This window comes from Pomacea canaliculata, linkage group LG5 (genome assembly GCF_003073045.1).
Source record: "Pomacea canaliculata isolate SZHN2017 linkage group LG5, ASM307304v1, whole genome shotgun sequence".
Taxonomy (NCBI): domain Eukaryota; kingdom Metazoa; phylum Mollusca; class Gastropoda; order Architaenioglossa; family Ampullariidae; genus Pomacea; species Pomacea canaliculata.
In genome coordinates this window covers 5,819,331-5,838,034 of record NC_037594.1, presented here as the reverse complement: position 1 = coordinate 5,838,034, position 18,704 = coordinate 5,819,331, and the positions used below count along the sequence as shown (strand labels likewise).

The 18,704-nt window shown below is 35.4% G+C and overlaps 1 protein-coding gene across 46 annotated transcripts in view; it reads right to left on the bottom strand.

Annotated features, from left to right (window-relative positions):
- Positions 1-18,704, bottom strand: part of LOC112563530 (zinc finger E-box-binding homeobox 2-like) — an 86,336-nt gene that overhangs the window by 61,035 nt on the left and 6,597 nt on the right. The window contains exons 4-5 of one of the 46 annotated variants that reach the window (XM_025237496.1): positions 1,255-1,365; positions 101-451 (exon numbers count right to left, since the gene is read on the bottom strand). The exons of 34 other annotated variants lie outside the window; for them this stretch is intronic. In XM_025237496.1, coding sequence (XP_025093281.1) covers positions 101-451; positions 1,255-1,365 — 462 coding nt within the window. 11 more of the 46 variants (XM_025237503.1, XM_025237527.1, XM_025237536.1 and 8 more) reach the window with 11 other exon arrangements.

The following is an 18,704-nucleotide window of genomic DNA, read 5'->3' as shown; positions in this document are numbered from 1 at the left end:
TAGAGATTCCCTCCTCATTAAAATGATCATACCAGGAGTCTAAATCTCTATTTGCAAATCTTGCAATTGCTTAAGGATATATTACCTACCTACTGCTTACACTTTTTGAGATGATCATAAAGAGTTGCTCGGTAACAGTAAGTCCTGGGGCATCTTGGGCACTGAAAAGGTCTCACTTGTCTGTGTTTATTGACATGGCCTACATAGTCGGATTTGACTATAAAGCCTTGAGAACAGATCTCGCATATAAATCTATAAGATTTCATGTGTTTCTGGCGAATGTGTAGTTGCAATCCAGGCTGAGAATGAAAGTTACGATTACACAATTTGCACTGCAAAACACCCGTTGCAGTGACAGTCCACATGCCTCTGTAGTCATTCCTTGATGAATTATGCCCTTTGGTGCTCAGCTCCCAGTTTCCTGATGACCCAGGTTTCTCTGGATACAAATCTGCCAGACGAACAGGAAGAAAGTTATGTAAACCTGAACATTCTTGGGTTCTTTGCATGTGAACAGAGCTCCTACAGTAATGGTGATCCTGAGGAGCTATCCTGAACACATCATACCCACCCATTTTCCAACTCTTGTTGTGATTACAATGTAAATTACATAAATGTGTTTACAGAAACAGAAAAGAGGATTAACTTTAACACTTTCTGGTACATAATCCCGTCCACCCACTCTACCTCCTAAAAAATCCAGAACGAATATATTAAGTTGACAAAAATTATTTCAATTTCCCACACTTTTTTTGTGGGGTAGGAGGTGGTTAATCAGAGTAAAATTTGCCTAAAGTGTGGCTTATTTCGCAAAAAGACAGTTTCTTGTAGCAGTCAAGATGAGCCAAGTTCAATTATTAGAATTCAAAATAATTCTAATGTAAGTTATGGGCTTAGGTTTTTACACTCAGTTCCTATTTCAGTGACCTGAGTGATTCCTCTCCTCCAAAAAATGACAGTCCTCTTTGGTCCTTACATGTTATTCACTATGTGACATACTTTCACATTTTTTTTCATTCAGGTGTCGCTTGAGTGCATTCTTGTAGAAATAGCTTTTTGAGCAGTTCGGACACCTGTATGCTCTTGTCTGGTCATGTTTGTTCATGTGCCCAATGTATGCTCCCCTGATCATGAAGCCTTTTGCACATATTTCACAAACAAACCGATGCCTTTTCAGGTGCTGCTGAAGAAGATGCCGGAGGCATCCCTGCTTAGTATGAAATCTTCGGCTACAGAACCCACAGTACCACTGACCAGATGCGGTTTTTATCAGCATGCCTTCGTAGTTCTTCAATGATGAGCTCAAAGCTGTGGTGTGCATTTGTTGGATCTGTGAAGATGACATTGAGTATGATGCAGAAGAATCTGTACCAAGAGAAGGAAAAGATTTGAAATTGAGGTTGCCAGATGCTATACTATTAGCATATTTACCCATCCTGAATTTAGAGTTAGCAGCAAAAGCAAGCTCTTTTGAAAAAGTTGAAGATTGTTCTTAATTTTCCCCCTGCATTTTTACCTTATTTCTAAAGTGTGGGCTGGTAGCTGAATGGAGATAGATAAAAGCGAAAGATTAAGTTGTTACACTAGCTGACTCGTTCTGAGATATTCTTGCAAACTTCGCATGGTTCCAATATAAAATGTAGTTCAAGATGACAACGTATCCCAACCTCATGAATAATGGGATCACAACAACCTATCACCATCCCCACACATAATAGTTACAGCAATGTGTGTTTGATCTCAATTTCAATGATGGGAAGTAGTGCTCCCACACTTTTTAACCCGAAGGTGTCTTTGTAGGTCACCACTGTAAAAATAACTCTTAGAACAGTGCTGGCATTTAAATGCTCTTATACTCTTGTGGCTGTTCATGTGACCTTCATAGTTAGCTTTCATCATAAAGCCTTCAGAGCATATCTCACACAAGTATCTATGGGTTTTGAGGTGTTCTTGGCGAACATGAATGTATGCACCACTTTTTGAGTTGAAAACACGACCACACTCTTTGCAAAGCCATCCATTTTCAACTTTTGCTGTTAGTAAGCATGGTTTATCTGAACGAAAGGAGACAGAGGGAACTGTCCCAAGCTGAAATGAGTCTGGCAAATTTCCAGAAGACCTCACATTGTGTCTGAACTGATGTGTTGTAGAAGAAGACTGGGAGTGTTCATCCCACAGATCTGCATTAAAACCAAAAAGGAAGAAAATGCGTCTGAGTTAAGATCTTGCTCTTTCACACTAAAAAGTATAGTTTGTTGTTCAGGAATGTTTGCTTTGAATGGTTTAATTTTGAAATGTATGATTCTCATCTTCTGGGTAGAAATATAATCTCTAGACAGGCCAATAATGACATATAAAGGGGAAAAACTACCTTGCAGGAAGATTTTTTCCTAAGCTGGCTTCAAACTATCAAGCACAGAGAGTAATACAAAATATAGACAACTATTTAAAACAGCTAACATGAACCATAAACTACTTACTCTCATTTTGTTAACTATCGCTGCTGTATGCTGCCACATGCACTAGCCCTCAGATGAGATCTAAGACTTGTCCTATAGCTAAATGCGCGTGGACAGGAGGGACATTTAAAAGCTTTTATCCCACTGTGCATGTTCATATGCCCAACAAAATGTTCCCTCATGGTAAAGCCAACACCACAAATGCTGCATGTATGAACTGGCTTCTTCAGGTGTACACGGCGCCTGTGTCCACTTAATCCACTGGAAGAGCCGAATATTGCTCCACAGTATTCACACTTAGCCAGCTGTTTTACACCACTTCCAGGCTTTGCTCCTCTCTCTGCTGCAAAGGCACGTTTTTGAGATGTGCCACGATAAACTTGAAGTCCTGAAGCGGCAGATGCATAATTTCCATGAGGCAAAACCTCACCCATTGGTTGCATTTGGCAGCTCCTGGAGGCCTCAAGTGAGACAGAAGAATCTGTGGTAATCAAGTGAACTCATAGTTAGCCCTGCTGGTGTCCTAAGAACTGCTGAGCATCAGACAATGTGATGTTTTTGTGTGCATGTTTTGCTTTAGTGACTGCAGTAGCATTGACTGACAAACTATCATCTAGCCAATTGAAGAGGTGGCTTTCTTGCCACAAAAGAACAGAACATTACAGACTAGTTTTTATAGGGTTTACTAGTAAGTAGTACTTAATATTTTTAGGTTAGATGAAAAAAAAAAAAATGGCTCTATAGAAGATAATATCATTTTCAGGTAAAGGCAGTCATACATGTCCATCCACCCTTACTCTCTCATTTTCATCTTGAACCTGCGTACAGATAAAATAACTTGCTAAAACAAAGCGTCAAGCCAGTGGTCCATGAGGCAAAGCAAGTGAGTGTACACACTGAACCATCTGCTTTAGCCCAATTTTTTTTTTGTAGCATATTCTCACATTCACAACTAAATGAAACTGTATGCTTTATCTGAAAACCATGAATCCAAACAGATCCTCAAATATTCAATTCAACCATATAAAATATTAATGATCAAGTACTTAAAACTCCTATCTTTAATTTAATCATCACAAAGAAAGTGTAACATATACTGAACTTGCCAGTGATAATACTACAGAAATAAAACAAAGAGCAAATGTGTTATTCGAAAATGAATTTATAATCATCTGCATCATCCCTTAGCACTATCTAGAAGGAGGAACCTATTTAATAGTTTCATATTTGCTAATACACTGCAAACGGCTCAATGGACAACCATGTATCATAAGAGATGAATGGACCGTTTATCTTTTTTTTTTTCAGCAAGTGGAAACATACTCCAACCATACCACAAAATAATACAAAAGAATATATTCAAATTCATTTTATCACTTATCTGGTATAACAAAACCAGGAAAGCTTATTTCTGGTTCCTATATGTGACATTAATCAAAACACCAATACTACAGCAGTAATCCAAGTTAATAAGACCAAGATTAAGCCCCATACATCACAGGAAACTAACCAGCTGGGTTGTTGGTTAACTATAATGAAAAGAAGCAGAGCACGCATAACATGCATTCTTATTTCAGCACACAAAAAAACGACCTAATCAAAGCATGTTCTAAGAACCAATTTTTGCTACTGTCATACATCCCTGCCACAACCACAAACACTTAAAAACTAGATTTTGATTCTCATTTTCAGATTTGTGTCCTGGGCTACTCTCAATAATGAATTTTAGTAAGGAAGAGAAAAATAATCAGCCATTTTTGGATTTCTATTACCATCACGTCTTATAATAAAATTTAAGACCTTAGTTTTCAAACTCCAGACACACTTAATCTTACTGTCAGTAAAAATATGTAGTGCATGATAGTCGCTCCTGAAAACAGAAGACAAATAACTCGCTGACAGAAGACAACAAATAACTCACTGACAATGTTTTCTGTCCTACAGCAATAAAACCGCACTGCATAATAATAATAATCATGCTCACAGTACATAGGTCCTTCATCATCCTCTTTATCTCACTCTCTCTCTCTCACACAGAATGAAAAATGGAGGGTGACTTCTTCCTATATTTAAGATCCAACCAAGAACATTTTTTAAAATCAGTTTAGTTCATTAAATACTAATTATAAAAACTTAAATGAAAACCCCTTCCATTCAGGAAAGCAGACATTCTCACCTCTACGCAGTTAAAATCTATAGATCATCTTTTATATCTTATTAATATATGTGCTCTCGGCTCTCTCAGTGGCTGTAGCCTAATCCACACAAACATCTCAAGTATTAGCATCACACGTCTGATCCCCTTTTGTTTGTACTTTCAGTCACACCAACAACTAATAAAATTGGGAAAAAACTTAATTAAAGAAGGTTTCATTTAATCAGTTTTCTGAGATCTATAAAAAATGCATATTTGACAAGGGCTACATTTTTATTAGCAGTATCTCCCACCAGCCTTTTCTATTTCTTTAGTCTCCACAAAACTCTGCAAATGCAAAGTTACTAGCTAAAAATTTTCCTTGATTCTGTCAGAAGCTAGTGAGTGCAACTTTAAAATACCCTTTTCAACATCCCAAAATTTGTCAGAGCAGTTAAAGACACAGAAACCACTGACAGCATTAATGTTGAGAAAAACAGAATTGTGTTTGTAAGAATTTATTCTTCGTTTGTCAAATAACTGCAAAACAAAATATTTAAGTAAATAAAGTTACTATTCATTCTTACACTTAATCTACAAAGCATTAAAGTTATAGAATCTTCCACAAACTAGTGTGCTTATACCATGAAGCATCAACATTAACAGTTTTTAATGGACAAACTTTTTTATGACCTATGGCCATGAACCATTTATCTATATGCATGTACTGATGATGCACAGGGCTTCTGCTTACGCAAAAAATTGCGTACAGTACGCATTAAAAGTTCAGAGGACCCCTTCAATTTTCGTCAGTGAGGTCCCATTCAAATTTGGGCGAAGAACAGGGACCCCTTAAAAATCTGAAGGGGTCCCTGGGACCCCAAAGAATTTAGCCTTAGCAGAAGCCCTGATGCATACTCAAATCTACATTGGCAAGATTAACAATATATGTTATAGTACTCTCTTGAACCTTTTAAATGGATTTCACATTATCAAAACATCAAAATGAAAAGATAAAAAAACTAACCAGTTAGCTGTCTTGTGAATGGGAATGGAATTTACTTAAAATGTGAAAATCTAGCTACCTGTGAGCTAGCTTTAGTAATATCCCTAATCTGTGCTTTGTCTAGCAAAGAATTCAAAAACATGTCTCCTCAATGGAAGTCAATGTCACAGGATCATAGATATGCCAGTCATCTGGTAAAGCAGTGGTTCTGAAAGTGTGGTTCGCACGCATAAGTCAGGTGGTCCGAATTTGGCAGTCATCACGTCAGCAAAGTGATATTTAAATTGCCAGATACACTAATTAGTCCAGTACTGATTTCACACGAGTTTTTTAATTTTATAGATGCCCAAATGCTCATTCGCATAAAACGCTCGCTTACCAACTAAGTCTTTTTGTCACAGCACGTGCATTATGTCATTGAACTGCATCATCTAACCCTGAGTAATGCAGTGCACTTCCTTATTTATAATTTTTATGTGTACTTTGCGAAGTATGTAATTTTATGTAAACTTATTACTATACTACTGTCACAAAGGTACATTTAGTTTTAAATTGTAATGAAACGAATGTGGCAATTTAAATCTAAATTCACGGTGATTTTAGGCCTACTTTAGTTAAGTTGTCCGTGGTCTGAAATACTTTGAGAACCACTGCAGTAAAACATAAATGATAATGTTGGGATTTGGGATTTCAAAACTGGATTTCAAAAGTAAAATAGTGATAAATTAACTAATGTTTTTAGAGGTTGGTAGAAAACATGTGTACTTCAACATGTGTAAAACAGTTCAACTGGTTACTGTTCTATGCATATCCCTCATTAATAAGAGATATTAACTTGCTATTAGCTGCTTTTACAGCATATGTACTTCATGACACAAAGGAAATACTTTGAAGTTTCTTCCACAGGGTCTGCATCAATATTTAACCTTTAACAAGCTCTTCTGATATTTAATACTTTGTAACCTCAAAATTCAAATGTTATAATAGAAGTGTACAAGGTAGGGTAGGAATTTATTTTGAACACACTTTTGTCTTAAAAGTGTAAAAAGCTTGATGGCTAATTTTTCTAAGCATCTACAATATATTAGAGTACATATTTATGTGAAAATATTTATACTGTATATCCTATATTTCTCCAGTGGTACGACTGCACAGAACAAAAGTAGTCTTAGTATTCAAGCAGTAATGTCTCATGAATGATTTTTTAAACTATTATTTTCGTATAGTTTTTTGCAATTGCATAAAGCAAAATACATACACTGCAAGGACCAATTATAAATTATTGAGTTTAAACTCACATAAGATTTATTAAAAAGTCTACACTTATTAGAGTGATAATGTTTAATTTTATTTTTCCAATACTGTTTCCATTTAGTGTTACATCATACAACTGTAGTTATCTGTTTGCCTACTTTTTTTTTTTTTTTGCAAAATTTAATAAAAGGTAAAGAATTTTTAATTTTAATACCAAAATTGTGGGTTATAAAAATTTCCTTTATGCATATCGTTTACACTTAAAAATATAATTTGTAAATATTAGCAACTTCAGGAAGCATCGCTACAATAAAACTCACCTAATATTTCAGTAATAAAGACACACATTAAATTCTGGCAAATGCTGTTCAAGCCAAACTTAAAAATCTGAACAGCTTTAGAAGACAAATGACTTTTAACAAAATGTCTGAAATCTTGTATGTAAACAACAACAAAATGTATAAAGTTTGGAATTCATCAAGGCTGCCATATATTATATACAACCTGCTCTGGTTTTGTTTAAAAAAAAAAAAAGATCTTCATCAGCAGAAAGTTAACATTTCACCTATCTGATGCTTCACTCCTTAGCTTTTCCGTCTCCTATTATGAAGGAGTGGGGGGGGGGGTTGGTTGGTGTTTAATGCAGAGCCAGCAACTAAGGTTATATCACGCCAAGGCATCCAGCCCTGTAAATAGTCCTATCATGACAATTATGGCACACTACTATAGGTGAAAGTTTCACAAAGAACAGAACAAGAAACATGCAATAAACATTTATCAATCAGTAATTTGCCGCTAGTTTTGGACGATGTAATGTGACAAGAACACTGCTACAATTAAAAATAATTCTTAGTCTTTGTCCATGAAATTTGAAACAGACAGCTCTGAAAAGCTGATCTGCCTATACCACTCCTCATAAACCACTGGTCTTGTCCTCCTCAAGCATCAAGATAAAGCTCGTTCAAGAAAATTTACATCACAGACACAGCAAACACTTGCGTTACACAATGTTTTTCTGACAACAGCATGTTTCAATCTTTTTCCAGTATAAATTCTAGAAGAACATCTGGACAGTATTGGGGATAATGTTGGCACAAATGGCTCTGATGGATTTTAATTCCTGAAAGGACAGCAGAAGTTATTTCAAAGTGATATACATTAGCCTCACCATAAGATGTAATTTTATTTTTTGAAGCAACTGCTCCACTATTTTAGCAATGATCTCTGATTATTTTGAATCCGATGTCGAGGTATCATTGGTTTATGAATCAGATGTTTTTTATATAAAAAAAAATTATAAAGAAAACAAAATAACCAATAAAAAATTATCTATAACCTATTACTGCATATCTAATGTCAATACATGCTATCCACATCACTCTACAAGACACCAAACTTGATTTTTTTCATTTTCTCTCTTAGTCTCTGTCTACGTTTCCTCTCTGCTACCCGCTGTCGAAATACCAAATCATATGTTGCATCTGCCATTCGATGCATTTTTTGCTTTTCTCGATACTGTTTTGACTTTTCTTTTGCTCTCTGACGTGCATCTTCTATGGTCCGAAATCCATCATCTGATGCATCAAAACATTCTTGGTCCTGAATCTCTTCAGAAACAGGAAAAAGAAAAGGAAAAGGAGTTGTTCTCTTTTCAGCTTTGATGCTTAAATCCAAAGCTGGCTGACGAACAGAGACCTCTGAAACTGGTGCCGGTGACTTGGCATGAGCCAAAGGAGGGGAGTGCGAAGATCTCTGCTTGCGGAAGCCTACTGTGGACTCGGCATGTGCAAGCTGCCTGTGTGACCCCCGCCTGCCTCTCATGTCTGAAAGAGCACAGAACAAGCTCTTAGCAGGGGGCCACGTAAGCAAGCTCCAATACACATGGCCAGCTATCCATAACCTCTACTAGATTTAAACCACTGATGCTTCTAATTCTAATTTGAGCCTTTAGCAGATTACATGAAAATGATTTTGTAATTAAACAAATGTTTAAAAGCTAGGAAAAAAATTGGAAACGATATAAATATATACTCTATGTTTATTTACTTTTCTCCACAAAGCCAAAAAGAAAATTCTCAACTTGAAATTTATATTTCTGTAAGACAAAAAAACACCAGAAGTCATTACGAAAATGAACAAGTACATTATAAATGCTAAAACTAAAAGATTTATACTTATGTTTTACAACTTTTCTGTTGTAAATATTTAAGAGTTTCCTCCCTTTAACTATTGCCAATTTCTCAAACACAAGTGAAAACAATGAGCAAGTTTTAAAAATACAGAAATTTAAATATAAATTCTGGGGTTGCTTTCACTGTTTAACTATGTAATACTGCTAATGATGTTCACATTAACACTATATTAAATATGTTCCACCTCCTTGGACTAATACCAAGTTTATACACATATTTTTTAAAATTCGGTCAATATTTTAAAATATGTTTCCTTGTTCGACAAAGAAACACATTACATAAATAATATCTTTGCGCATTTTCTCTTACTCTATTAATAGTTATGAGATACATATTTTAAGAACATTACTCAATGTGCAATTAAATGATAACGCATCTCCTACAACTAAGGTGGTAATAAGTTTAAGGTTGAGGTGGTTATTTTATACCTGTCCTCTAGCCAACAGATATGAGCAAATTCACGTATACCCACACTTGTAGACGTACACATCCAATGCATACTCTTCTCTCTTCCCACAACATTCAAAATAGTAAAAAGAATATGCATGGGGAAACAGTTATCTAAAAGAAATTTAGTTTTATTGTATTACCAAACTTTCTGAGCACATGCTTATATCACAAAAGAAACTGTTCTGTGTATATGTCAGATGTGCATGCCAGGAAAATGCAAAACGCAACGAACTTCACAAATACCCAAGTTCTCCTTAACAAAATTTTAACAAAACATTTTTTAGTTAATCCAAATCCTACTTATAACTTGTTCCAGTGTAATCTTAAACTTCTTCGAAGAACCATTTATACTGTTACTCCAGTTCCAATACTTCAAATAATCATTTAATACCATTTTGAAAACACACACACATATATTTTAAATGTTGTATATGGCTCATATCAAAGACAAATAATATCACTTGATTAATTTTTGATTGATCATAGCCTATCCCCCCCCCCCACTAGTTAGGACCACAACCATGATTCGTTTGAGATTTTTCTGCCTATATGAAAATCTGTTAAGCTAACCAAAATCTTCCCCAGCAAATCTTCAAATGCTATCTGTTTGACCGTGATCCAGTTTTGTTTTTCCACATGCAGTTGAAATCAACTTGATTTCTGAAAACTGTCCTTCTCCACTACACAGTCTGTCCTTCACCACTACATTGTCTTTGCCTTTATCTAACCTATAATAATCTAATTTGAGCAAACCACAGTTGTCTGCAAGAAGGCCGCTTTCAACATTTACCAGCCCAGCAGCCTTGAAATGAAGTGCTTGAGCAACATTAGGAAAAGCATGTTTCTGCTCAATGTGCTTTTGTAATCGATATTTAGAATTGTACTGCAACCCACATGAGTCACACTGAAACATTTCTCCCGTGTGGCGGCGCATGTGGCGTTTATAATTGTCTAAGCGATCAACTGAATAGCCACAAGAACTGCAATGATATTTTTTGCCCATTAAATCAGATGCTAGAGCTTGATTTTCTGCTATGTGGTCCATGAGTGTTTGGGATGATGTGGAGAGTAAATGGTCCTGTTTGTGCTGTTTTCTGTTGTTTCTGTCTGCCCATATCAGACCTGAAAGGAAAACAAACAACTTTGCTTTACAAGTGTACCGAGTACACAAGAATAAGACCTTTAACTCAGGTGTGGTCAGTTTCTGTACCTCAGAGTTGATTCAGATTTAAAATAAAATGGATTCCTTTCACAAGCACTGAAAGTCAACGAAAAAGTGTATTCTTGTTTTGTTTGTCTTGTTTACCTGGAGTAAAATCCAATCAAATGGATTAAAAATCCAACAATGACCGATGTAAGCTTTTCATCAATTTTATCTTTCAAGAAGTAAACTTTGAGTTTTACTACTCCTCAAGCTCCTCGCTGTTGGGCCATTTACCCCTGCCAATTAACCTTGAAAATTGGTTTACAATACAGCAAATATAAGCTGAGTTCACCAGGTCATTAGCAATATCCTCCTTTACCTTTAGTAAATCATTCTAAAACTCATCTTTGCTTAAGTTACAAATGTCCACTACCAAAATTGTGTTTCTTCCTTAATGAAAAACAACTGTCTGGATGTATTTCAGTATGCAACATAAAACAACTGCTTTTTGTGAAAGCTCTATATTTAAGCATACTTCTAACAACAAATCCTTGTACCACCACTAGCATCTAAAACCTAACCTACTCCACAAATCCCACATTTTATCACTCATATACACATTTTAAGGCAAGAAAAGTTGGTATTTGACTTTAATTTGTAACTCCATGTTTGATTCCTTTATGCTTTTGCAATGCATATTTGCAATTGTAAGTGGAAGAACACTTGTCACATTCAAACTTTTTACCAGTATGGCAACGCATATGCCGCTTATAGTTAAAAAGTCTAGAGTTTGAGTACCCACAAATATGACACTTAAAAATGTTTCTGGTGGCACACTGCTTTAAAGAAGTGTCCAAAACACTTGAAGAGCCATGTGAAAAATGTTGGATTTTTAGACGAGCGTCTGGTTCAAGTGTCCACAGTTTATCTGCAATAAAACAAATGACTTATCTTAACCAAAAAATCCTCATCACAACAAAAACGTCAAGAAGCTCTACTACGAAGCCCTATAGCTCTGATGGACTGAAAACCTTGTGTCTCAGAAAGGATCTGAATCTGTGCAAATGACAAAATCCCCCTTTATGCACAGCACACGACTGTTGAACTAACAGCAGCAAAAATATCTAGCTGATAAGTTTACAATTTCTCATACAGATGCAAGTTCTGTGTCATCAGCCATATTTACAAGACTTTAAGACAAAAAATAAAAAAAATTACTTTGTTGCTCCGTATTCTCACCAACCTCCCTGGTTACTGCAGCTTCAAAACAATAGCTTAAAATAATTTTTATAATGATCGTCAAATGCCAAGTTAGGTGACTGTTTTTAATCCCTCCTCTTTTTTTTCCAAAGCAGATATTTAATCTACTATTATACAATTACTCCTAACACCCTTCCCCTTTTCTGCTTTTGATACTTTCCTAGTAGTCCTCCTCTACGGAATCACTATTTTCTCAGTTCTTATTACTTGGTGCTTCTGTGTGTTTTCTACTTGTCTTCTATTCGTCTTCAGTACCAATGTTTATTCTTCTGTCCCTCGTATGTTGTCCATGTCTCATTCCTGTTGTAAGCGATAAGAACATGCTTCTTAGTAGTGTGAATATGGGCTATATAAATCTTCATTTATTAAGACAAATGTTTTGAAACACGAAAACAGTTTTTCAATAGTTTGTCCAAGTATAATTATATATTTGTTGGACTTTCATGTATAACACCTTTTACGGATTATTTCTTTGAGCCATGCTTAGCTTCTTTGTGTTTTTGCAAACCATATTTACAATTGTATCGAACCCCACAAACATCACATTCAAACATCTGGCCTGTATGTCTACGCATATGTCTCTTGTAATTGTCCATCCGAGGAGCAGAATAATTACAAATGCTACAGGTGTACACTTTTCTGGACTGTTCTGATATGCAGATATTGTCAGGAGAAGAAATGATGCCATCAAATACTTTGTTTTGCTGATCATATATCTCCGTGTTTTCACAGAGAGCCCACATCATACCTGAAAGGGAAACAAATATCCTTTCTTCATTGAAGAAGGGAAAAAACACCGCTGCTTTATTTTCTTTTGAATTCGCTATAAATTATACACAAGTAATTTCAGACAGATTTCAAATGTGCACTTTTTATGGATTTTAACATTATCAAAGGCCTTGTACTTATTTTCTGCAAGCAATGTAAAGCACTTCAATTTTAGTATGTTACACTACCAATCATCCATGAGATCATTTTAAAAGAAAATTATTGTTTCTCAAAAAGTTTCAAATATGTTAAACTGCTGGATTTTCCTAAAATAGTTTCAGAATCTCATGCTTGCTTAGTACCACTAAACAGATCTATACTGTTGCAATGAGTCATTTATCTTCTATTTAGATGTCACAAACAGTTTTGCACTTCCTCACAAATTAAATAGAGACCAAAACTCAAATAATTATCTTCCCATATTTCTCAATATCAGAAATGCTTTCTTCAGCATTTAATCAACAAAACAGAATTATTAGCTTTATTCCTTTCTGTGAAGAAGGGGATTTATAAGGACCATTTAAAACTCCCGGAAGGTTTCCTTTCTAATGATTACTAAAGTAATATTTCTATCCCTTTTATTTGAACATGCACTGACTTGGGTAACACAGAGAAAAAGTGTAAGTAAAAGAAACTCCCTGACATGTTTTAAAGATACTTATTCACAGCTATAACCATACAAAGTTTAACTTTGACCAAATTTTAAAATCTTTAAATGTTTTGCGGTAGAATAAGTGTAAGATGTGTCATAGAGCTGAATTTGCCACAGGTGAGTATCAAGCTCCAACCATTCCCCCTTCCACCCCAAACAACACACAGCAAAACATAAATACTGTAACTTTGGGGATGGACAGTCAGCAATTTTCCTCCTCACTCAAATTACTAACTGTCAGTTCCCATTGTCCATAACCTTCCATACGAAGCATGGTACTTAAAAGTCAAAAAATAATAAATTCCACCAGAAACAATCCGCATTTACCAAAAGACTACTAGATAAGATTTTCATGATGAACAACACGCATATGACGCCGAAAATTATCAAGTCGAACAATGCTCAAGCTGCATCTACTGCATTTGTATCGCACTGTTAGGCACTTATACTTGTTCCTACTAGTGCCTGATTTTTGCCTGCCCCTTACTGCCCTTGCAGGATTCACTGTCTGTCTGTAAATGATGTTACTAGCCATGTCTGTCAGGTCCATCCCTGAAACAGAGTAAGGCACGTCCTGTAGCTGAATTGCTTCTTTCTACATGGGGGAAGAGGAATACAAAATCTGAAATGTTTCCCTCTCAAAAGCTCAGATCTGATCCTCTTCTTGAAAATTTTCAATATCCAGTTCTCATTAACATTTAGTACCTAGAGATGCACTTTCTCATTAGCTAAGGAAAGAAAGGCTGTGTCAATGACCGTGACTGTTGTTGCTGACAGTTACTGCCATTCAACATGCCAAGTTTTGTCTAAACGTTTTATGGATCTATACATCTAGCAAATGTTCTTGGTGGTCTGCTTATTAAAGGCTCAATTCTGTCTTTTCTGTAGACAGAAAACAAATCTTATCAATAATTGAAAAAATGCTATGTCATTTATGTCAGGTTCCCAGTTTAAATAAGGAGATAAATTATTTCTGCAGACAAGTCTGTTTTCTGTTTAAAAGCTCAGTTGTACATTCAACTATTATTTCATAAAAATTTAGACACAGTTCATAATTATTAAGTCATAGCTTTTTTAAAAAGAGCACATGGCTAAGGCATAAACTCACACAAAGTGCTTATGCTGCAAAGAATATATATATCTTTTATTACACAATACTGTTTTCAATGTTTTGATGCTACTTAACTCCTTTGCAGACACTTCAAGCCTAAAGCAATTATAATTACCTCTTTGTTCTAAACAATTGCTCCCCATAAAACAATTAAATATTTAAAGACATATTCAGTATTCTTGTGTTTATACACCCACAGCCTTCATGCACCACACTCTGCATGAGGTTGGCATTAAAATCAGCGATCAAAAATAAATCATTAGTGGTGAAGTTTAATTACTATAAACATATTGTGCAAGACTTCAACAGTAGCCCAATCTGAAGAAACATGACCAATATTCACTTCAGAAGTAAATTCAATGGTTTCCTTTGTTGCTTATCTTTCTTCAACCAAAGTTATAGCAAATATCCAATTCAAGATAGCAATGATGGAATACCTCCCAGTAGCAAAGATCAGCACCATTTGAGTTACTTATAATGACACTACAACTACTGATGAAAACATCTCACATCAGAACAGATTTTTGCAGTCGCACAGTGACATTTGGATAACTTAAGTGTCTGGTATAGAATGACAAGATCATAAAATAACAGGAAAGGATTTATGGTTATGTACACAGTAACCACTAATTCTTTGTAGTTTTTTCCTCTTTAAAACTATTAAAGTATTTCGAGCAATTAAGCCTGTTAACAAATTTTTTTCTTATGACGATGATGATGCATTCTTATGCCATTTTCTTCTGTACTTTTTCATACACATTTGTACAGTTCCTCCTTCTCCCCCAACCCCCCCACCAAAAAATGTCACTGATATTTTAATTTACTACTCATATGAAACCAAAGAAAATGTAAATGAAAATAATTAAAATGTAATCTTTATTAAGACTACAATTTAAAAAATGTTGAAATTATTAGTCATTGTATTAATATACTGGTAGTGGTGCTGACCAACACCCTAGCATACAGCACGTAGTTTGAAGGAAAAACAAAAGCAGCCAAACTTCCTCAACCTCTTCTGTAGACAAAGTACAGCTACGGGCAATAATTGGTGCGTACTTTGCAGCACAAAAATAGAAAGTACCATCAACCAGACTGTCACATAAATATGCTCTATTAATGGAAAGTTATTTCACCAATGAAGCAGACATGGTCATCAGACTATTCAGCAGAACATCAAGCCACAAGGGAATTCAACAAACAAGTGGTGTCATTTTTGCTACATATCTTGAAGACTTTCAAGAGGAAAGGAAACAGAAAAAATAAGAAGTAAATATATAATATCTGATTTTAGTTTTTTAACACTGTTGTACACGTAGCTGTATTATCTTCTTTTTCTTCTGAAGAAGTAGAAAGAGTCTGAAAAAATGCACCATGTTCTAAGACATTAGTTCTTTGGAGTCTTAAATGCCGTTCAGCCCTTTTCAATCTTTTTCTGTTTGCATCCCGCAAACGAATTTCTAATTTTTTTTCGTCTGACAAAGTTGCTCTGTACAGACGTTTCATAACTCTTCTCTTTTCTCGTTCTGCTGCCTTTAACAAATCCTCACTGTCCATTCCTTGGTCTGAAAACATCTGACTACCTTTCAACATTTCAGCTCTGTTGTGAGCAATATGCATGCGAATTTCTTTCATGCTACTTTCAGACTGACTAGGGAACAACCCTCGTCCTTCTATGTTAAACATTTCCATGGCCAGTACAGTGTCCAATGAACCTCGAGTGTATTTTGTCATGGATCCAACAGTCTCATCTTTTGATGGATCAGAACCCCTGGACATTGAGGCCAAGTCCACAAAATTGGGGCCTCCATGGAGACCTGAGGAGAGAAAGAACCTTTAAAATCTAGACTTCCTGGAAACCACCAGCAAGAAACTCTTTTACCTATCGCAGGCATAAAACGTCAATGGCATTGCTTTGTTTCACCCTGAATATGTCCAACCCCAACCCCCCAAATCCTCATAGCAGAGAGAGAGAAAAAAAACAACCTTTAAAACAAAGTCAAGAGCAGATCCAAGTTGCCAATACTTGAAATAATATCACAGCAGGTTAATAAGGTTACATTTTGCTGGGTAGGGCCTGTGTCAGTTAATCCTCATGCAGTCTGCCAAATCTAAAAAAACCAAAAACACTTCAAATAGTATTGTAACTATAGGCTGCAGCATTCAACAATATGCCTAACTTCGGCATCTAACCAAACATGAATGATACTAAATGTGCAAGATTTTAAGGTAGGCCTCTTCCTACCATTAGACTTTTTTTCACAAGAAAGAGAGAGGGTGGGGGGTTTTGAAACAACCTACTACATGCCATGCGACAAGTCCAATACCATGTCATTACAGTCTTCTTCAAATGAGCAATAGTATTTCTAAGTGGTTTCTTATTTTCATCACAAAGCACAGCTTGTGCTGGCAACTTTTTTGTGTGTTTTGTTTTTTTGGTTTTTTTTTTGGGGGGGGGGGGGCAGGGAAGGAGTGGGAACAACAACAAAATTTCCCAGCAACTACACAAAATTTACCACACCATCTATTCATCTTGACCACAAAGTGAGAACCAACTTGCTACGTGTGTTGTAAGCAGCCTAACAAAACAATGAAACCCTAGTCCACCAAAATTTCCGCGCGATGGCCTCCATTAAATACAAAGGAACTATGCATATTCTGTAGATGAAGTCAAATACTTCCTTAAAACTGATGTGAAGTACTGATTCACACTAGATACATTAGACCAGATGTTCTAAAATGCACACTACAAATTCTATGTGTGGCTAAATCAATCTCGAGAAGATATCTATTTCATGAAGTAAAAAGGCGGCATATGCAATAGTAATGATCAGACCAACTTTTAACAATGCTATAATTAATGATTTAAATAAACTGGGGAAAAATGTTAACTTGGTTTAGTCAACTGTTATACAAAATAAGTTTATAAGCTCAAGTTCTCCTGTCTTATTTTACAGCATATTTGGGTATCAGATAAAACTAGACTGGCACTGACAATCCAAACATACAGTATGTCTGCAAGTGTAATGTAAGATTAACAGAATGCACACAGAGATGCATGTGCGCACATGTGTACCAAATGTTAACTAGAAATGTACATGTGCAAACATGCATCCACACCACAGTCTGTATAGTTCTTTTGCCAGTATTAAATGCAGCTAGATGTCTTATATAAAAACTAAGCACTTCAAGCACATTTGTAATCAATTTTCTCTCCTAAAAATTGATCTATATCGAGTTTTCTAGTGATTTTAAAGCCATTTGTCCTAAATGGCCCATAACAACAGAGTAACGGCAAAGTCACACTAAAAATGGTAAATTTAATAAAATGTTCTTATAGCAAAAACTGCACCTTGCAGAACATTTATATTCATAAATAAAAGTCACATACCAGCAAAGTGGAAATATAAGCATAGATCAAGTATTATAAACTAACATGCTATGGGTCATCCTAGAAAGGCAAAATTTCTGTACCTTCATGTGTTTAAGAGCTAAATGAAATATACACGTGGCCATAATGAAGTTATTTTATAAACCTGTAAAAACACACATTTCAGTATATGGAATATTTTTTAATTTAATTTCTGAGATGAAAACTTTTCTGGGTCCATCTGCGGATGCAGACTTCTTAAAAACGATTTTGCAAACACAGTCATGTGAACAGAAACAAATGAATTTGTCGTTACAAAAGAAAGGTGTGGTGGGAGAAGGAAAGAGAGAAAAAGAAAATCTTGCAAAATTACAATCATTTGAAACAACTTACACAAAAATAAAAAGCACAAAACCACTCAAATCAAACAATGAGATAAGACAAACATGAATATCCTAAACAAACCTGTGTAAGTGTTATATTATCTTATCCTTACGCAAGTCACACAAAAGAAAATCAACTTGTTTTCTGGTTAGTTACATGCTGCTCTCTCATCCTGCTTTTCATATTATTCAGGTCTGATGCCTATCTTTAGCTTTTTACTTGTGGCTTACTGAATTAGCAAATACTCCAGTTTAGAGGAGCTGAAATAGAAATAAAATAAGCGAGACTGTACATGGCTGCTCATTTCTTCCTTACCTATAAATTTGTTTGTCTATTCAACTTCACCTTTCACTTAACTTGTTTTCCAAATTATTTTTAAGTCCTTATTCTCAAAAGTCTTTTACCCTGTACTAATGCAAATAAGCTAATGAATCTGCTTAACTGTCATGTGCACTATAGCAGAGTAAAAGGCAAAAAACAGGTGGTTTTAAAATGCACTGCATTTTAAATATCTAAAGCATGA